This window comes from Macrobrachium rosenbergii, chromosome 13 (genome assembly GCF_040412425.1).
Source record: "Macrobrachium rosenbergii isolate ZJJX-2024 chromosome 13, ASM4041242v1, whole genome shotgun sequence".
NCBI lineage: Eukaryota > Metazoa > Arthropoda > Malacostraca > Decapoda > Palaemonidae > Macrobrachium > Macrobrachium rosenbergii.
In genome coordinates, this window is record NC_089753.1 from 48,459,429 (window position 1) to 48,479,714 (window position 20,286).

Sequence of the window (20,286 nt, forward strand, 5' to 3'; positions counted from 1 at the left end):
TACAGTTTTAAAGTTTAGATTTAGACTTAGTCTACAGATGTTGATTCTAGGCTTAGTCTACATGTGTTGATTATAGAATTAGTCTACAGATGTTGATACCATTCTTATTCTACACGTGTTAATCCTAAAATTAGAGTACTGTTATTGATCCAATACTTATTCTACATATTTTGATTCTAGACTAAGTCTACAGATGTTCAGTCTAGACTTATTCTACATACGTTGATTCTAGACTTACTCTACAGATGTTGATTCTAGACTTATTCTACAGATGTTGATTCTAGACTTACTCTATAGATGTTGATTCTAGACTTATTCTATAGACGTTGATTCTAGACATAGCCACTGTTTATGAATTAAAACAACAATGTACAAAGCCACCCACCCACTAAGTAATGCAGTATCGATTAAAGGTACCAAGCTTTTTACAAGACCTCGCTTTGTACTGCAAACTGAAGATTAAACAGCCAGACCCGTAATGAATAACATGAATAACATGCTACTGTTTGCACTGTGAGACTGTAAACATGCTCCTGTTTACACGGGACTTACGTAAACACTGCGTACGGAGTCCTCGGAATAATTTCATCATAAGAGCGATTTTATGTTAAGTGTTCGCAATATGAACTGCATAAGTATTTATAAGTATTCAATGAAAAGTTTTCAAGAAAAATTACGGGAAAACACATACTAAAAGTATCATGACCACAGTCGTTGCAACACCAAATTTACCGAAACAAATATCAATCTATCAAGCAACAGTCGGAATTGCCAAGCAAAATACGACACACGCAAAAGGTGTTCTCCACTAATTAAATTAATTAATTAATTAATTAATGGCGTCAAACATTACTCATTACAATGTCTAGTAGGCCACTGCAAACGAGAAATGTGTATCGAAATTACAAAGTACAAACATACACACACACATGCGTACATCACGTAAGCTTCAAATAATTCATCACAACATCAAACAGTACTATATTTAATGTACAGTACGACTTCCGTATTAAGTCCCAAACAAACGCTGAAATTTCATCGGTTCAACCTCTCTCTCTCTCTCTCTCTCTCTCTCTCTCTCTCTCTCTTCAGCCCAATAAAGCTGGTTTTTTCAACTTAATTTGTTCTGCGTTTAAAACGGATTCAAACCACAAAAAAATACCGTAGTTTTTATTATATTTTTTTATTATTAGAACATGTACTTATTTTCTGGCTTAAGGTATCTCTAGAAGCATAGACCCCATACACTACTAATGTTAAATTTTGTGATTACTTATACACGTCGTCGTATTACTACTGATACCAAGGTCAGAAAATAAACAAGTGCGCAATACCCATCAGTGTTAAAACACTTTATAAAACTTCGAGACTTAATACTGGAGCTTTACTATAAGGAACACTTGTTTACTTTTCACCATTTACACGATTTTGTCTGGAACTAGGTGACATAAAATATACGAAGTATAAGAATCCTTAATACGATAACTGTAATGAAAATTGACAAGCAATTTATAACGACACTAAGGTTTGACTGCAGAGCTGATAAATCATTCATAGAGAAAATTGGGGGGAAAATAAGGTAATCCCTCGACTTCAGCCACTAATATGTCCGAAGTGTTGTCACACCAATGTGGACCATCCTAGCCTAGACTAAGCTACCTCCAGTCTACTCAAAAATCCTAGCCTAACCCCAGGCATGATTATGAAAACATACACTACCTTAAAAAAATTGTACATAATCCAAAGAAATTAGTATTAGTGCTGTCTTTTTTATCACTGCATTTTTTATACAATGCACCATGATATACAATTTTGCAAGCAAAATGAAATTTGTCACAGACGCACGCCAATCTAGACTGTATATTCTTGATCAATAACTATCATCAAACCGAGATATCAAAAGGTATTCTATTGTATGTAATGTACATGTATGTACAATGAATGATGCGTATGTACAGGTCTAACAAAAAATAAAAATAACGAATTACCAATAATGTTGGACTACAGTGCACATTTAAGTATGATACTACCACGTTAGCCAACCATATGCACTGTACTACATACAGTATACAATTTACCCTTGAATATCGTCTTAAAAACTAACAATCGCTGTTTTCCTAGCTCTCCCTCTCCTCAACCTCAAGCCAATCAGTGTACATACAATGTTCATCTAGTTCTCCTGGCTAAGTAGGGTTTTTTTTTTTGTGCTCCCATTCAGGAAGTTTGAGCTTTGATGTGGCTTATAATTATTGACACGGTGTGTGCTTATATACATACTTTTGGTATTTAGTATGGTTATACCACAATGAAGACCCGTATATATAATGACTATAACTGTATTTTTGCTCAATGTTTTAATGGGCATCAACTTAGAGTGTCACAAATGAAGAGGTCATTCTCTACACATTAAAAATTAGGAAGTATAAAAATGAGACTGAACACATGAAGACCTGTTGCAAAAGTACCCTCTTCATACAGGCAATAATGATTGCACAGTTCAGGCATTTTGCATGGCAAGACCTAAGCCTAAATCAACTTATGACTAAATCAACTTATGACATTCAATTTTAGCATACAAGATACACAGCTTGTCTAAAATTAGTAAAATAAAAAAAGTGTCTGCTAGGCCTGATTCATTTAACACTTGAGGAAAGCTAGGCTGAGACTATGCTAGGTCCATGGGAAGTCTAACTTTGATAAGCTAAAAACTCATAAATCTGTTTCTATCTAGGTTATCCAATTTTACAAAAACAGTAGTCACTTTTTTATGGCATAAACCAAAGTACATAATTAAATTAGGTTATGAAGTAAGAACAGTATATTATACTAAATTACTACTGTTCTCTTAAACTAGGAAAAAAATAGCCTTATAGACAACCTAAGCTTAAACTAGCACAAATGTTTAAGGTGAATTACATAAATTAATATTTTCACTTCTGGTCAATTTTATGGAAGGATTGAAGATAAAGGGTCCTATCAAATTAAGTCGTTCATTATGAAAATGGAAATGAAGCAAGTATAGTACAATATACTGAATTACATATGTACGTGTGGGCCTGGAAAAAATAAGCCTTATTTGTAAAATAAGCTAGCTTAAACTGGCTGGGGAATATACTGTACATGTACTTATTTCTAAATAAAATATTTAAGGTGAATTCATAAATACAAATTTTTAATCCTCGTCAAATTTCTGGCAAGAGGGAAGATTTTGATTTTCATGGTAAAGCTATTTAACCTGACAAAGGGACCTCTCAAATTAACTGGTTATTAAGAAAATTGGCTTGAGAATACTCCAATCTGGTGCCTGTAAAATTTTGTAGATTTTGTTTTAAGATTTCAAGATGAATTATAAGCTACACCACATATTTTGAGTTTGGAATAAGCTGTTTTGTTTTGAGTTATTATAAGAATATATAAGATTTAGGACAAAGGCCAAGCACTTGGACCTATTAGGTCATTCAGCTCTGAAAGGAAAATTGAGAGTAGGGGAGGTTTTAAAGGTGTAACAGGAGGAAAACCTCGCAAGTTGCACTATGAAACAGTTGTTAGGAGAGGGTGAAAGAAAGATGGAAAAAGAGAATATGAATGGAGGTACAGTAAAAAGAATGAAAGGGGTTGCAGCTAGGGACCGAAGGGACTGCAAAGAACCTTAAGTAATGCCTATAGTGGACCGCTTGAAGTGCACTGATAGGACTACTCCCCTAAGGGAGTTTTGAGTTATTGCCAGAACATTGGAAATTGTTTGTAATGCCAAACTGACCTTGAAAAAATTAATGATATGTTTCTCAATTAACCTTTGAACAGATAGTAAAAGGAAGATGCTAACAGTTGGGGTAAAAGTACTTTTTTTTTTTTTGGCTAGGATGCGAGGGAAGTAGTATTGAGCAGTCTGATGTGTAATATAAGTCACATGTTATAACTCTCTTGTTTTATGTTATACAACCTAGATAGTAAGTTCAAGAATAAACTTGTTAACTTGACTTGTAGTTCACTGAGTCCTCCTACAGTTTTGATTTTTTAAAGCAATATCCTTAATAAACCATATTTATGAAAGCAATATCCCTAATAATCCAAATTTATGAAAAAAATTTCCTTTAAAAACCAAAATTACATTAAGGGGGGTAAGGTTAGGTTACACCCCTGCATTTTAATCTATGACACACTGATCTGGTGGGACCCAGAGCCGCAGGTTTGATTGTATTGGGGAAGGTAAGGTTAGGATGCATCCCTGTAATCCAGCCTTGTGACATCTTTGTCAGCAATTATACGTAAGCAAATCAATATGGCTTCAAGTTTTATGGCCCCCTAGGTTAGGTAAGGTAGGAGGTTTCACACCTGAGTCATCCAGTCCTGCAAATGTTATAAGGGCCTACAGGAGCAGGGGAAACATATACCCTTGTGTTCTGCAACATCCTAATATCAGCCTAACAGTCAAAAAAACTGCCAGGAAATATACAGGGTTAAAATATTTGACAACAATTAAGGAGTCAGTACATAGGCCCAGCCTACTAGCCCTAAACCTGTTGGTGAAGGATATATCCCTTACCATATTGGCTACAAATACCCAGATTCCTATTCCTAAAAAGTAATTATACACAGAAAAGTAAATGAATACAAAAAGCTTATGTTTACGTTTGGATAATGTCCGCTTCCGGTCCGAACATACCATCATGTACAAAGTACTGTGTACCTTCAAGTAGCCTACTCCGGTCGTGGCCGTTACGGCCGTAACATCACAAACAACATAAGACGTTACGTTTATGGTACTTACCGTCATTCTTCTATGGTTTACGCACATCCCCAAGAGGCTGGTGCTAAAGATGGCCCATACTTTGCACGTAAACGCGCTTACGGTCTGAGGTTCGTAAACTTTACAACGAATGATTTCCGGTTGAATTCTTGAACGGGACAACTGAATACCGAAAACAGAAAGAAAAATGTCGAAACGATATGTTTGACATTTGGAATTTGAGTTCGGACCGGAAACGAACGTTTACCTTACCTTTTAGTCAGGCGACGTTGAAGGTTAGGCCTTCGGTACTTCTTTGGAATTTCCACCTTCTAGCCTAAATATGGCTAACGAGAAAGCCAGCCTAGGGTTACCTACAAGGCTCACGATGCTATAGCTGCTGGATAGCCTAATTGTGCACTGGGAGACTTTTTTTGCTTGAAACAATATCTACCAAAAGATAGGTCTAGATCTAATTATCTCTCGAAGTTCCGTCAATAATTTTTGAAGGCCTAAACGCACAAGAGTACGCCAACCATCATGTGCCATTGGCTAGTGAAAATCGAGTAAGAGCGGTGCTTAAAAGAACACCTGGCAGCTAAACGTACTTTTGCCACTTCCGCAACTGGAAAACACTTTCAGTTATTCAGAAAGTGTCGAATTCTGACATTTAAAACGTATCAGGTCTTTTTCCTTGGATATTTTCAGTCCCTTGAACTACAAGAACCGCAGGTACTGTTTACATTCCTTTTCAAAGCTGAAAGAAGAGCGAATGATTATTGGAACCTTTCTTTGAATTTTCCTTTTTTTTTTTACTTTTAAAGTTAGTGAGACTTAGAATTAGAACTTGCATATTAGTTTTGATATTTTTTAACATCGTATTTATGGTAAAACAATTGTATTTAGGTGTGTAATTGTGTAATGTAAACAAACATAATTACACGTTTGGCATTGCTGCCTATCACTTAGCAGCTTCCTTCCGAGAGCCACTCAGACACGTTTATCTTTATATCTAAGTGAGCTAGGTCCAAACATGACAAAGATTCTTTTAGACTTTAACATCATGACTGCAAGACATATTTCCTGTCGAGGCCTTGTCACACAGAAAACTGTTTTAGTGTTTTTTCCTTCAAAGTTCACGAAAGGTGTTTGGCTGAAATGAAATCTCCCATGTCCGCCATCTTGCGGCAAGATCTTGGCCTGAAAGATCGACGGTATCCGCGTTTGTAAGAAATGCAAATGTAAGTTGAATTAACACAGTAGAAGCATGACTAACTCGTGTTAGTATAGTTATATTAGATGACATTAAAGTAACGAATTTTTTTTACTGTAGCTGCTAATTCCAGAAGGAGGCAAAGCCTAACAAGACATTGCTGTAACACAAATGTCAGTTTTCATATTACGACTTGCTGGTAGGGTACCGAGTGATGTAGAAGTCTTCTGTCTCTGCATCTTTTCCCACTTGTATGTGGGGTCGATGTTTCTGACAGCTTTCCTCCACCTGGCTCGGTCAAACACATCGTCCTCTGACAATTGTGTAAGTCTATGGGAAGTATAATGTTAGAAATAAAACAAGCTTGGGCTAATTTATAAAAATGAAATTATTATGTATAGTGGCTGAATGCATATCGCTGCCCGTGTAAAAATACGTATTTTATGGAGCCATTTTTTGGTAGCCTACGTCCTAACTTATAAACATCGTTTATGAAGTTACGAAAATAGGTATGAATTCTATTCACAATTTCCGTTTAACTGTTATGCATATCCTGTTGCTAAAACATAGGACAAATACTTTATTATTGCAATTTCCATTAGCTTTAGACTTCTTGAAACCAGATTTTAATTTATTGAATGATTTAGAAAAGACGCATAATAATTGTGGAAATGAGTATAGGCTGCGTAAGGGAAAAGAGAATAATTTTTTTTTTTTTTTTTAATAAATTGGTTTGGCCATAACCGACTCTTGAAGTTCAGTGGCCTCTTACCTTCGCTTTCAGCATCTAGGGTATTAAAAGATCTTGGTGGGAAAACTATATTGATGTTTAGACAAGGGTAAATAAAAGCAAAAAATCCATTGCCTGATTCTATAATCTTATGAGTCTAACGGTTAATCCTACCGTGTCAGTTATCAGCTGACGTTTTTGTAGATCAAATATTTGCTGTTGTCAGCTTGCTAGTGTTATCCTTTTTCGAAAATATTCGAGGAATTATATTTTTTTTCAGTTCTATTCTTTAAACGAGATAGCAGTTATGTATACGAACACATTTACATGTATGAAATAGTCAAAGTGATATAGTATTCACGCTTACTTTTGGAGTGACACTGAAGGTAATGTGTGGAGGCCTGGGAATCTTTTTTTATTTTTTGAGTTACGTGAATATTTATAGGCTCTACATTCTTTAAAAATGTTATTTGTAAGGGCAACTTTGGGGTTTTCTACCATTTCCACCTTTCGATTTTTGTACTGTACTTCGTCTCACTTATTGTCTAGATCTCTTTAACCTGTTGTGCAACCACTCCAGCTCCAACTCTTGTCTTGCACTGGATGGCCGGAAGTGCCCCAGTGCTTGGCTTGACAGCTGAAATTTCATAAATCTGATCTCTTCAGTTTATAATTTCAGCGTCAGTGTGCCTATAGTGTGTAAGTATGAATGAACATGTTGATCTAATATTTTCAGGTTCCATGAAATATGTCGGTATAATATATAATGTTTTTGTTTTGTATGCTAGCAACAATATTTTCATAATATGCCTGTTATAAGTGTAGCATTTGAATGCTATTTTCCCACGATTATACAGACACTTTGTATTTTATGTTAATGAACTTAAATTTCAGTTTTTGTATTAATTTATTAAAAAATATGATTTATTATTTTTTAAACTATATGGTTGTGTATATAATTCTTTCATTTTAAGTACATTTATTCTTTAAATTGTCTTGTAACTGCACTAATATTTATTCTATTATCTATGTGCTTGGTACAGTACATCATAATTTTGTATTATATCACTTACTGTACTTAAAACTTTAAATAAATTTATATATATGTCTGTTTTTAAACTAATAATTATTTTAAGAACATCTAAATGATGTTCTAATAATGACACAGCAAGTTTTTCCTATATGTTATAAGCAAACAAGTTGATCTTAAGCACGCATATTGTTTAGGGTACTAAACAGCCTTAAAATGAAGTACGTTTCTACACACACACACACACACACACATATATATATATATATATATATATATATATGTATATATATATATATATATATATATATATATATATATATATATATATATATATATATATATATATATATATATATATATATATAGGGTGTTCCATAGTTGCATTCTCCTTTCCTTGCTTCAACAGTTATCACCGAAGTAACTGACAACATTTCAGTAACTATTTAGTAACATTTCAGTAATTGACTTTCAGTTCTGTTTAAGAACCGTACATACAACTGTCCCAGATACTGTTCTGCCGCTCTATAGAACCATACAGGACCCTTTATAAAATACTCCTTTGGAACACCCGTGAATACACACAGTTATATATCACGTACACATGCGCCACATACAACGATACTTACACATGTGAATCTAAGAGTTGACGTTGATGTTTAATGTTTATTAATCTGCACATTTTCATAAACTTCAAACTCTGCACGCCTGCGCACTTCCTACACATACAACTGTTGCCAACGAACAGTCGACGGCTGAGAGGTCGCACTCGGCCAGAGAGGTAAGCTCCCTAATTTGATGACGGCAGGCGTTTTTTGTATTTAAAACCAACCTGCATATTGTCCGCTTGGTTAAACAAAAATAATGTTGTTTTATTGGCACTGCATTGTGGGTAGTGTTTATGGTTTAATGTGTATGAAAAGATTGATATTTATTTTTTGCTATTATCTATAGCCTACACAATCAGATAAATAAATAAGATCCCCATATTGACACTAACCCACATGACCTTGATTGTGATATAATAATAGTTTAAAAGAATTCAGTTTGGGGTGTTTGAGAAAGAGGTTTAGGTAAAACTGCTTTAACAGCATGCATATATTTGCATACGTAGCAAAGCCACAACATATCATGTTTGGTTTTCAAACAAATGGAGACACCATCGAACGAGAAAATCTGTTGGTCGCTACATATTCCTGGAGTGACACCGTTACATTCTACAGTCTACATATTCTTGAAGTGATACTGCGACATTTATTCTTGAAGTGACCGTGACATTTTGCAACCTAATACAAAGGCCTTTTTGTCCAGCATTTTTTTGCTTTCAACGCTCACATCAAAAGACTCCGCGGCATTAATCCCAAGGATTTGAAATAAAACATAACTTGGAATTAATCAAGCTGCTGTTGTCGCAATATTAATGAATATATTCAATCTACGAGAAGGTAAAAAGCGAGAGATACTTCTCCAGAATTTTATTACATTCTCAATTTAATTTCCTCACATTTCCAGAACGGAGAGATTAACACCCAGAATGAACCTTCTTCTGCAGATGTCCACATCACACGAGTTTTAATAAGTGACCGTTAATGAGATGCAAAGCCCCATCGTTGAAAGTGTGTCTAGACATGATTCAGTTACATGAGCACCAAGATATTACCGAAATATTTAAAAATGAACAATTTATGAATTCCCATGTCTTACCCTTTGTATGTTATCATGCAAATGGCATGACCGTTATTATAGTCTTATCATTACCCAAGGGGTGAGGCTGAGGGGGTTTCCATAGCAACGCCTGACCCTGGTTTATAATTTGATTTCTGAGATATGCTGTTGCTGTTAATTCCTAAGCCAAAAATCTTGACAGAGGAAGGGTCCACGTTTCAAAATTCTGGACAATTTTGAAGGTGGAGTTATTAAACAAATGGATAGGAATTAAGTTTTTATTGGAAGGATTTTATATATATATTTTATATATATATATATATATATATATATATATATATATATATATGTGTGTGTGTGTGTGTGTTAACTTTTGTGAATTAAAGCTCCATTAGATACCATCCTGTTTAAATGAGGTCCTGTTATTATTTGCATGAATGCACAGTACAATTGTGCAAGCGATATATATATATATATATATATATATATATATATATATATATATATATATATATATATATATATATATATATATATATATATAACATACTGTATACGTATATTAAACTGTACCGGACGGTGGGAACAGTCTCTGAAAACTTGCAACTTTTGTGAATAAAATCTCCAATAGATACCATCCTGTTTAAATGAGGTCTGTTTTATATACTGCAACCGGACGTGACGTCACTGCATGGGTGTACCAATCCCCAATGAGCATGAGTGTAAACAAAGATGGCGTATGTTACTGACAGGACGTTTCATCCGATAATTCTTGAATTCGCCTTCGTAACCTTATTCTGTCTTGCAGATCACGGTCGATCGCTCCACCTTGGAGGAATACCTCCAGGTGGAGCGTGAAATCGCCGAGGAGGAGCAGAACAACCCAATACAACCTCTAGAACTGAAGTCCGACCAGCTGGGGAAGCTTACCAATGAGATCGAGACCCTGGAGGTCCACCTTCAGGAACTTGAGAAACAGACGTAAGAGAATTGTGTTGTTTTTCGTTTCCCGTTTATTTTCGAGAACTTTGAAATGGTGTTTTGTTAATGATTTCTAATGTATTTTCAATTTATAATTTTAAATTGCCTCTTAAACTGGTTTGTAAGATTTTTTGTTTTTTACTGATAATCTGCAAAGACAGACGAGTTCATATGAATTTGAAAATATCTTTAAAGCAAGACTTTTGTCGTTAATACCTTTTAAAATAAAAAAAAACAATGTGATGAGATATTTTGTTAATGTATTATGAAAAGAGAGCTTAAAAGTTTAAATAGTTATAAGTAAATGCCAATTCCATCCACTGTTTTCCCAGTAATTTAATTCAGTATTTACGTAATTTATGTGATTTTCTTAAATGCATTTTTTTTCCACCCAAACCTTTCTCTTTGCTCTGTTTTTTTATCTGTTATTGTTTCCCGTGCCATGAATGTCTTTCACTGTAATCTAACAGGGTTCTGTGAAGTTAAAGAACCCACAAAAAGGTTATTTACACGACAAAACTTTATATTTCACTTAGCAAACTTATGTAATCCTGATCACTGGTGAATTAGGAGAGTTGGTAAGTGACATGTTTATGCATACGTCATACACAGGTGTGGCAATATGACGCTGGTGATATGTAGAAGTCAGTTGACCTGTGATGGAAAGGGATCAGTCCCTGTGTCTAGTCTGGTGGGCATATCCGCTGGAGCACTTGCTTGATAATAGGTCTAAAGATTCATTTTGATAGCATGACTGATGATGGCAGACTGCAGAATCTTCCTGGTGTATGGGCATCTCGGACCCACCCCACTCTAGTCTTTGGTATTACCAGCAGCCCTCATATGCAAGAAAATCCCCAAGTTCTCTGAACTATTTCTTACTGATCTTTTATGCTGTGTTAATCTTTGTGAGATGGATCTACCTGTCACCCCAGTGTAAATTTGATTACAGTTATTACATGGAATCTTATAAACAAGGCCTGACCATAATGAAATTTACGCTGGGGAGACAGGTAGAGCCATCGAACAGAGACTGATTGAGCATAAAAGACCAGTACGATATGCTCAAGAGTGCTAGGGGGTTTATGTACATATGAAGGATATTGACCATACCATAAATTGGAGTGGGGCTGAGCTGGTTTTTCACAATTAGTTACCCATACAAAAGGAAGATTCTCGGATCTGCCATCATCAGTCAAATTAACAATATGAATCCGTCAGGATGACACTGGAAATCGGACTTCACAGGCAAGTTAGACTCAAGACCTGTTGTCCAGCAGGTGTTCCAGCGGGTACGCCCACTAAACTCGACACAAGTGGGAGCTAACGAGAACCAAAACAACAGCAAATTTCTGACCCATTTCTATCACAGGTCACGTGACTTCTTCGTATAACCAGTGTCGTAGTGCTACACTTGAATATGCCTTATAAACACACCTGTCACTTGATAACTGTCCACATTCACCAGTGATCAAGTTAAGTATACCTTAGTTTAACCAGACCACTGAGCTGATTAACAGCTCTCCTAGGGAGGGCTGGCCCTAAGGATTAGATTTATTTTACGTGGCTAAGAACCAATTGGTTACCCAGCAACGGAACCTACAGCTTATTGTGGAATCCGAACCACATTATAGGAGAAATTAATTTCTGTCACCAGAAATAAATTCCTCTTATTCTTCATTGGCCGGTCGGAGATTCGCGCGACCAGCAGAGTGCTAGCTGAGAACGGAACCCACATGTCCAACGAGGAACTAAAAAGGATAAAAGAAGTTCGTTAATCGAAATATGTTTTCGTTGTGTAAATAATATTTTATGGGCCTTTCTCATGTACGTGCCATGTCAAAAGTATTTCGAGTCTAGACACGTATGTAAAAACAAAACGGGTTTCATTCAGTTTAATTATACAGTAATTGCATTATTTCTAAGCCGTACATTTGACAGAAACAAGTTCAAATACATGATTTTTATCCGTGCTCAAGGAAATTAAAAGAGAAATGAAGGATTCGAGGTTCCCTGATAAAATGAGGGATTTTGATCCATGGGCGAGATCACAATTATCCTTTTTAAATTGATCATTAACATATTGGTCACTTCAGTGCGTCTTTTGGAGAGGGTACCGCTGATAGTTTGGAGACTAGGAGTTTCTTCATAGAAAACGGGATTCAGGAGGACCCACTGACACCAGAACAAGAGCAGTACCTCGATGCTGCCAACAAAAAGGTATATAATACACTTATGATACATGCACGCATATGCAAGCACATTTGATAAAAAAACATACACACACAAATAATAAAAGCATCACTTGGAAAAGGGACTGATAAATTAAATGTATTTCCAGTCTCTGTACAAGAAGCATGCTTACTAATTACCATTGATTGAGAATCTGACCATTTTCTTATCAGAATGTGATATCTATCAATTTTTTAGTGACACTGTCCTCACCTTAACAGCATCTCAATCTTTTGATTATCATCTGCATTGTGCAGCACTCTGAAGTGTGAAGACTATACACTGCTGGCAGATTGTTGATAAATCTCATGCTAAACAGACACTTAAAACATTTAAAACTCCATGGATACAAGAACCAAGGCAAATGACTTAGATAATTGAAGCTTATGTTAGAAAATGTAGGTGGGGGAGTGACTAGCTTACTGTAAAAGTTGGCCTCCAGCGTGGGCGTTTAATGTTTTTAGAGGATGAAGTGAAGAGAGAATGGTAGGTAAGGACTGTTTGTGTAGGTACAAATTCGCAGGATAAGAAAAATTGTCCTGAAGAGAGATTAGAATGGCTAATGTTAGCATATGATGTAGTGGTAGTTGGTGATAATGAAAAGAAACTGCAAATGATGAAATAACTTGGAATGGTTTGCAAGAGGAGAAAGTTGAATTTGAATGCAGTAATGTAGTATGTTCTACTCATTGTTTGTCTAGAGCATTTTTGATGAAAGATATTCAGAGTGACACAAAGGACATGCACGCAGACACATTGAAATATATAGATGAACATACAAACATAAAAACAAATGATTAAAAGTCACTTGAAAAATAGCAACATATATGGAGCAGAATCACTGAACCATTCGAAGTAGGTCACATGGGGTCATACGAAACTAAAAAAATAAGTGTGGGATCATACTGGACTAGAAACAAGGAAAAAAGTTATTCGTTAACCAATTTTCCAGTGTCACAGATCAAAGAGCTGTCAAAAAACAAAATCACTTCAGAGGAAACGAATAATATTAATTGTAATAAACATTGACTTTGTTCTGGATGGTGGGATCAGTTATGTGGGCTCTGTAGATAGATAGGTAGATAGACAGACAGATAGATAAATAGATAGGTATAGTGATTTGAAGACAGTTCAACACGAGAGAACTCACCATTTTTAAAACTTGACTATTAAGGATATGGTAAATCTCTTTTCAGAATATACGAAGATGTTTGTTAGAACGCCAAGACGAAAGCGTATTTTTGGGAAGATTCGAACCTGAAATCGAAAAGATCGTAATAATAATATTTTATGTTTTTGTCATCAGACTAAATCTCGTTACAGTTGATAACTGACGTGGCATACTGTCAATTAATTTCGTCCCTTTTAAATACCAGTTCTTCTGTCCTTGAAACACAGACCGGAAAGCTGTTTTTTCTTTACCTTTTCGCGTTCCTGTCATTTCTCTGCCTCTTTTTTATTATTTTCTATTTTACCTCTTTTACTAAAATATATATACCATATATTCTCCTCCTTTCACATGGATATGTTATAACCCCTGTTTTGATTATTCGACAGTTTTCATTTCCTTTTTAATTTCCCAGTTTTAGGTATTTACAAATCATTGACTCTCTTTTGTCACTGCGTTCATTCACACCTATATCTCTTCTCCTGCATTTTCTTTTCCTGAGATTTTTATTACTCGTTTATTATTTATTTCTGCTGCCTCTTTACTTTTTGTAATACTTATGTTTTCCTTTGCAAAATCCAGTCTTAATCTTAGCAATCTGGCTATCCAGATTCACTAAGGTATGTTATCATTGTCTTCTGATTTTCATTCCTCTCTCTCTCTCTCTCTCTCTCTCTCTCTCTCTCTCTCTCTCTCTCTCTCTCTCTCCGGTGCCCTCCCTTTTTCTTTACGCCAAAGGGCATAGCATGCCTCTCTCTCTCTCTCTCTCTCTCTCTCTCTCTCTCTCTCTCTCTCTCTCTCTCTCCAGTGCCCTCCCTTTTTCTTTACGCCAGTCTCTAGCATGCCTCTCTCTCTCTCTCTCTCTCTCTCTCTCTCTCTCTCTCTCTCTCTCTCCCCTACCCTCCCTCTTTCTTTACGCCAAAGGGGCATAGCATGCCCCCCCTCTCTCTCTCTCTCTCTCTCTCTCTCTCTCTCTCTCTCTCTCTCTCTCTCTCTAGTGCCCTCCCCTTTTCTTTACACCAAAGGTATAGCATGCCCCCCCCTCTCTCTCTCTCTTACTTTACTTTCCCTTGACTTTCACTTCGCTCTCAATCTCCCGTGGCTTTCCAATCTTTGTTTCCCTTTCCTACTATTATCTTCGTCTTCTCATCCTAATTTCTCCTTCAGCTTTGTAACGTATCTCTGCATCCTTTCTTTCCCTTTGTGTGTCCTTTTTTGTGGCCCTACTCGGTTCTCCATTCCTGCAAACAAACACAAAGAGTTATACCTGTTCATTATCTGCCTGAGTTACAGTTATCCCTTTTTCCTCTATTCCAGTTTTATCAGTCTCTTTTTGTAACGTATCTCTGTATCCCTTCTTTATTTTCGCTCTGTGCAATTCCTTTTTTATGGCCCAACTCGGTTCTCTATTCCTGTAAACAAACACTTGGAGGTATACTTGTTCATTATCTGCTTGAGTTTCAGTTATCCCTTTTTCCTCTATTTCCTTTTTATCAGTCTTTTTTTTTAGGTATTTTTCATTTACTCTTGTTTGCATTCCTTTATTTACTAGGTATTTTGGGATATCTGCCTCCTGAGGTCGTACTTATGATTCCATTTCTCCCTCTTTCAAAAACCTCTCAGACCTCCTCGAGGCTTTATCTTCTTCGTCATTTCTTCGTGCTTCTTATCATTGTAGCGTCCTCGTTCATGCCATCATCCCGCATTCAAACTCTGCGCCGCAAGAGAACACGCAACGGATCAATCAATCCTGAAAGTAATTTATCTTGTGCAAGCATTCTTCTTCGTGTCGTCCACCTGAGCGTTTTCCCTGTCATTCATCATCTTCGGACTCTCTCTCTCTCTCTCTCTCTCTCTCTCTCTCTCTCTCTCTCTCTCTCTCTCTCTCTCTTACATTTTCCATCATCTTGTGATTCACTCAAACGTCTTTCCTGTCCTTTCACGAGAACCTCTTCTACATTCACTCCAAATTTTTCCTCTCCCATTTGGACTCAATATCCTACCTGTGCTTTCCCTCTTTTCCAAATTTCCTCCTTCTCCCAACTCCCTCTCCTTTCCACCCCCTACTCCCTCCCAGATGACCGCCTCCCTCCAACCCTCTCGCATCCCGTTTTGACAACCACATCCCATTTTCTTTCTACGACCTCCTTCCCACTCTTTCGTATATCCCATTTTTTTTAACAACCTTATCCCATTTTCTTTTGATGAACTCCCTACCACGCTTTCCCATCCCGTTTTATTTTGACAACTGCATCCCGTTTTCTTTCGACGACCTCCCCCCACTCTCTCGCTTCCCATTTTCTTTCAACGAACACATCCAGCTCTCTCCCATCCGGTTTCTTTCAGTGACCACATCCCACTCTCTCCCATCTCATTTCGTTTGATGATCACATCCCACTCTCTCGCATCCCATTTTCTTTTGACAACCTCCTTCCCACCCTCTCCCATCCCGTTTTCTTTTGACGACCTCCCTCACACTCTCTCCCAATCCTGTTTTCTTTTGACGACCACCACCTTCCCACCCTCTCACATCCCGTTTTCTTTGAACGATACTTTCCGCCCTCTCGCATCCCATTTTCTTTGGAAATCTTCCCACCCTCTTGCATTCTGTTTTCTTTTGACAACTGCATCCCGTTTTCTCTCTGCAACCACATTTCACTCACCCTCCAGCATCCCATTTTCTTCCGACAACAAGACTCCTTTCCATCTGACTAATCTTCACCAACAACTTGCTAACGCCCAGGGAGAAAGAGAAAGCGGACGTTGATTTGCTAGAGAACTCTGACGGAGACCTGAAGGCGACTCTGCTGGAGATGGGGAACTCTTTCGATGAACAGATGGCCAAGGAGAAGGCTGAATATCTGGCTGCCTTGAATAAGCAGGTTGGAGTTACCTTAAGTGGCTTAGGTTAAGCTCCTCCCAACTTGAGACTTTATATTTAAGGCATTAATAGAACTCTTCTATCTTTTTTTATAATGAAGGCACTAGTAGAACCCTGATAATTGGCTATCTTTTTTTATCTTTAAGGCACTGGTAGCACTCTGATAGTCTGTTATCTTGTTTATCTTTAAGGCACTGGTAGAACTCTGATAGTCTGTATCTTTTTTACCTTTAAGGCACTAATAGGACTCTTCTATCCTTTTTATAATTAAGTGCTGGTAGAACTCTGATAGTCGCTATCTTTTTTATCTTCAGGCACTGGTAGAACTCTTATAGTCTGCTATCTTTTTTATCTTAAGGCACTGGTAGACCTGTGATAGTCTGCTATCTTTTTTATCTTTAAGACACTGGTAGAACTCTGATAGTTGCTATGTTTTTTATCTTCAGGCACTGGTAGACTCTTATAGTCTGCTATCTTTTTTATCTTAAGGCACTGGTAGAACTATGATGGTCTACAATCTTTTTTTATCTTAAGGCACTGGTAGAACTCTTATAGTCTGCTATCTTTTTTTATCTTCAGGCACTGTAGAACTTTTATAATCTGCTATCTCTTTTATCTTAAGGCACTGGTAGAACTCTTATAATCCGCTATCTTTTTTATCTTCAGGCACTGGTAGAACTCTTATAGTCTGCTATCTTTTTTATCTTAAGACACTGTAGTCACTGTATTTTTTATCTTTAAGTCACTGGTAGAACCCTGATAGTCTGCTATCTTTTTTATCTTAAGGCACTGGTAGAACTCTTATAGTCTGCTATCTTTTTTATCTTAAGGCACTGGTAGAACTCTGATAGTCGCTATCTTTTTTATTTTTAAGTCACTGGTAGAACCCTGATGGTCGCTATCTTTTTTATCTTTAAGGCACTGGTAGGACTCTGATAGTCTGCTATCTTTTTTACCTTAAGGCACTGGTAGAACTGTGATAGTCTGCTATCTTTTTTATCTTTAAGGCACTGGTAGAACTCTGATAGTTGCTATCTTTTTTTATCTTCAGGCACTGGTAGAACTCTTACAGTCTGCTATCTTTTTTATCTTAAGGCACTGGTAGAACTATGATAGTCTGCTATCTTTTTTATCTTAAGGGACTGGTAGAACTCTTATAGTCTGCTATTTTTTTTATCTTCAGGCACTGGCAGAACTCTTATAATCCGCTATCTTTTTTATCTTAAGGCACTGGTAGAGCTCTTATTGTCTGCTATCTTTTTTTTTTATCTTCAGGCACTGTAGAACTCTTATAATCTGCTATCTTTTTTATCTTAAGGCACTGGTAGAACTCTGATAGTCTGCTCTTTTTTATCTTAAGACACTGGTAGAACTATGATAGTCTGCTATCTTTTTTATCTTAAGGCACTGGTAGAACTCTTATAGTCTGCTATCTTTTTTTATCTCTAAGGCACTGGTAGAACTCTGGTAGTCACTATCTTTTTTTCTTTAAGTCAGTGGTAGAACCCTGATAGTCGCTATCTTTTTTATCTTTAAGGCACTGGTAGAACTCTGATAGTCTGTCATCTTTTTTATCTTAAGACACTGGTAGAACTCTGATAGTCTGCTATCTTTTTCATCTTAAGACACTGGTAGAACTATGATAGTCTGCTATCTTTTTTATCTTAAGACACTGGTAGAATTATTATAATCTTTTTTATCCCTGACTTTTTTGTTTGCTATCTTTTTTTTATCTTAAGGCACTGGTAGGACTCTGACAGTCTGCTATCTTTTTTTATCTTAAGGCACTGGTAGAACTCTGATAGCCATTTTTTTATCCATCTTTTTTATCTTAAGACACTAGAACTCTTATAGTCTGCTATTTTTTATCTTCAGGCACTGGTAGAACTCTGCTATCTTTTTATCTTTATAGTCTGCTATTTTTTTTTATCTTAAGGCACTGGTAGAACTCTTATAGTCTGCTATCTTTTTTATCTTAAGACACTGGTAGAACTCTTATAGTCTGCTATCTTTTTTATCTTAAGACACTGGTAGAACTCTTATAGTCTGCTATCTTTTTTATCTTAAGGCACTGTTAGAACTCTGATAGTCGCCATCTTTTTTATCTTAAGACACTGGTAGAACTCTTATAGTCTGCTATCTTTTTTTTATCTTTTTTATCTTCAGGCACTGTAGTAGTCTTTTTTTATCTATCTTTTTTTATCTTTAGGCACTGTTAGAACTCTGATAGTCTGCATCTTTTTATCTTAAGACACTGGTAGAACTCTTATGATAGTCTTTTTTATTTTGCTAGAACTCTTATAGTCTGCTTTTTTATCTTAAGGCACTGGTAGAACTCTTATAGTCTGCTATCTTTTTTTTTATTTTCAGGCACTAAGGCACTGGCCATCTTTTTTATCTTAAGAACTCTGGTAGAACTCTATAGTCTGCTATCTTTTTATTTTCAGGCACTGGTAGAACTCTTTATAGTCTGCTATCTTTTTATCTTAAGGCACTGTTAGAACTCTGATAGTTTATCTTTTTATCTTAAGACACTGGTAGAACTCTTATAGTCTTTTTTATCTATCAGGCACTGGTAGAACTCTTTTTTATCTTTTTTTAAGGCACTGGTAGAACTCTGATAGTCGCCATCTTTTTTATCTTAAGACACTGTAGAACTCAGTTTGCTATCTTTTTATCTTAAGACACTGGTAGAACTCTTATAGTCTGCTATCTTTTTTCTTAAGACACTGGTAGAATCTTGAGACACTGCTAGAATCTTTTTATCTTGATAGTCTGCTATCTTTTTTATCTTAAGACACTGGTAGAATTATTATAGTCTGCTATCTTTTTTTTATAGAACTCTTAAGTCTGCATCTTTTTTTATCTTCAGGCAAGAACACTTATAGTCGCTATCTTTTTTATTTTTTATAGAATTCTTTTTATCTTAAGGCACTGGTAGAACTCTTATAGTCTCTATTTTTTTTTTTATCTATCTTTTTTATCTTAAGGCACTGGTAGAACTCTTATAGTCTGATATCTTATAGTCTTTTTTATCTTCAGGCACTGGTAGAACTCTTATAGTCTGCTATCTTTTTTTATCTTCAGGCACTGTAGAACTCTTATAGTCTGCTATCTTTTTTTTTATCTTCAGGCACTGGTAGAACTCTTATACTGGTAGAACTCTTATAGTCTGCTATCTTTTTATCTTAAGGCACTGGTAGAACTCTTATAGTCTGCTATCTTTTTTTTTTCATCTTAAGACACTGGTAGAACTCTTATAGTCTGCTATCTTTTTATCTTAAGGCACTGGTAGAACTCTTATAGTCTGCTATCTTTTTTATTTCTTTTTAGGCACTGTAGAACTCTTATAGTCTGCTATCTTTATAGTTGCTATTTTTTTTATTTTTAGAATCTTATAGTCTGCTACTGAACTCTTATAGTCTGCTATCTTTTTATTTTTCAGGCACTGGTAGAACTCTTATAGTCTGCTATCTTTTTATTTTCAGGCACTGGTAGAACTCTTATAGTCTGCTATCTTTTTATCTTCAGGCACTGTAGAACTCTTATAGTCTGCTATCTTTTTTTATCTTCAGGCACTGGTAGAACTCTTATAGTCTGCTATCTTTTTTATCTTCAGGCACTGGTAGAACTCTTATAGTCTGCTATCTTTTTTAT

The 20,286-nt window shown here is 36.1% G+C and overlaps 1 protein-coding gene across 2 annotated transcripts in view; it reads left to right on the forward strand.

Moving 5' to 3' along the window:
- The window catches only part of synr (sayonara), a 149,165-nt gene that overhangs the window by 71,144 nt on the left and 57,735 nt on the right, over positions 1 to 20,286 (forward strand). Inside the window, exons 4-6 of one of the 2 annotated variants that reach the window (XM_067115440.1) lie at positions 8,451 to 8,483; positions 10,176 to 10,348; positions 12,445 to 12,568. In XM_067115440.1, the coding sequence (XP_066971541.1) occupies positions 8,451 to 8,483; positions 10,176 to 10,348; positions 12,445 to 12,568 (330 nt within the window). Of the gene's footprint in view, positions 1 to 8,450; positions 8,484 to 10,175; positions 10,349 to 12,444; positions 12,569 to 16,491; positions 16,631 to 20,286 lie in introns of both variants that reach the window. The other variant, XM_067115439.1, reaches the window with a different exon arrangement.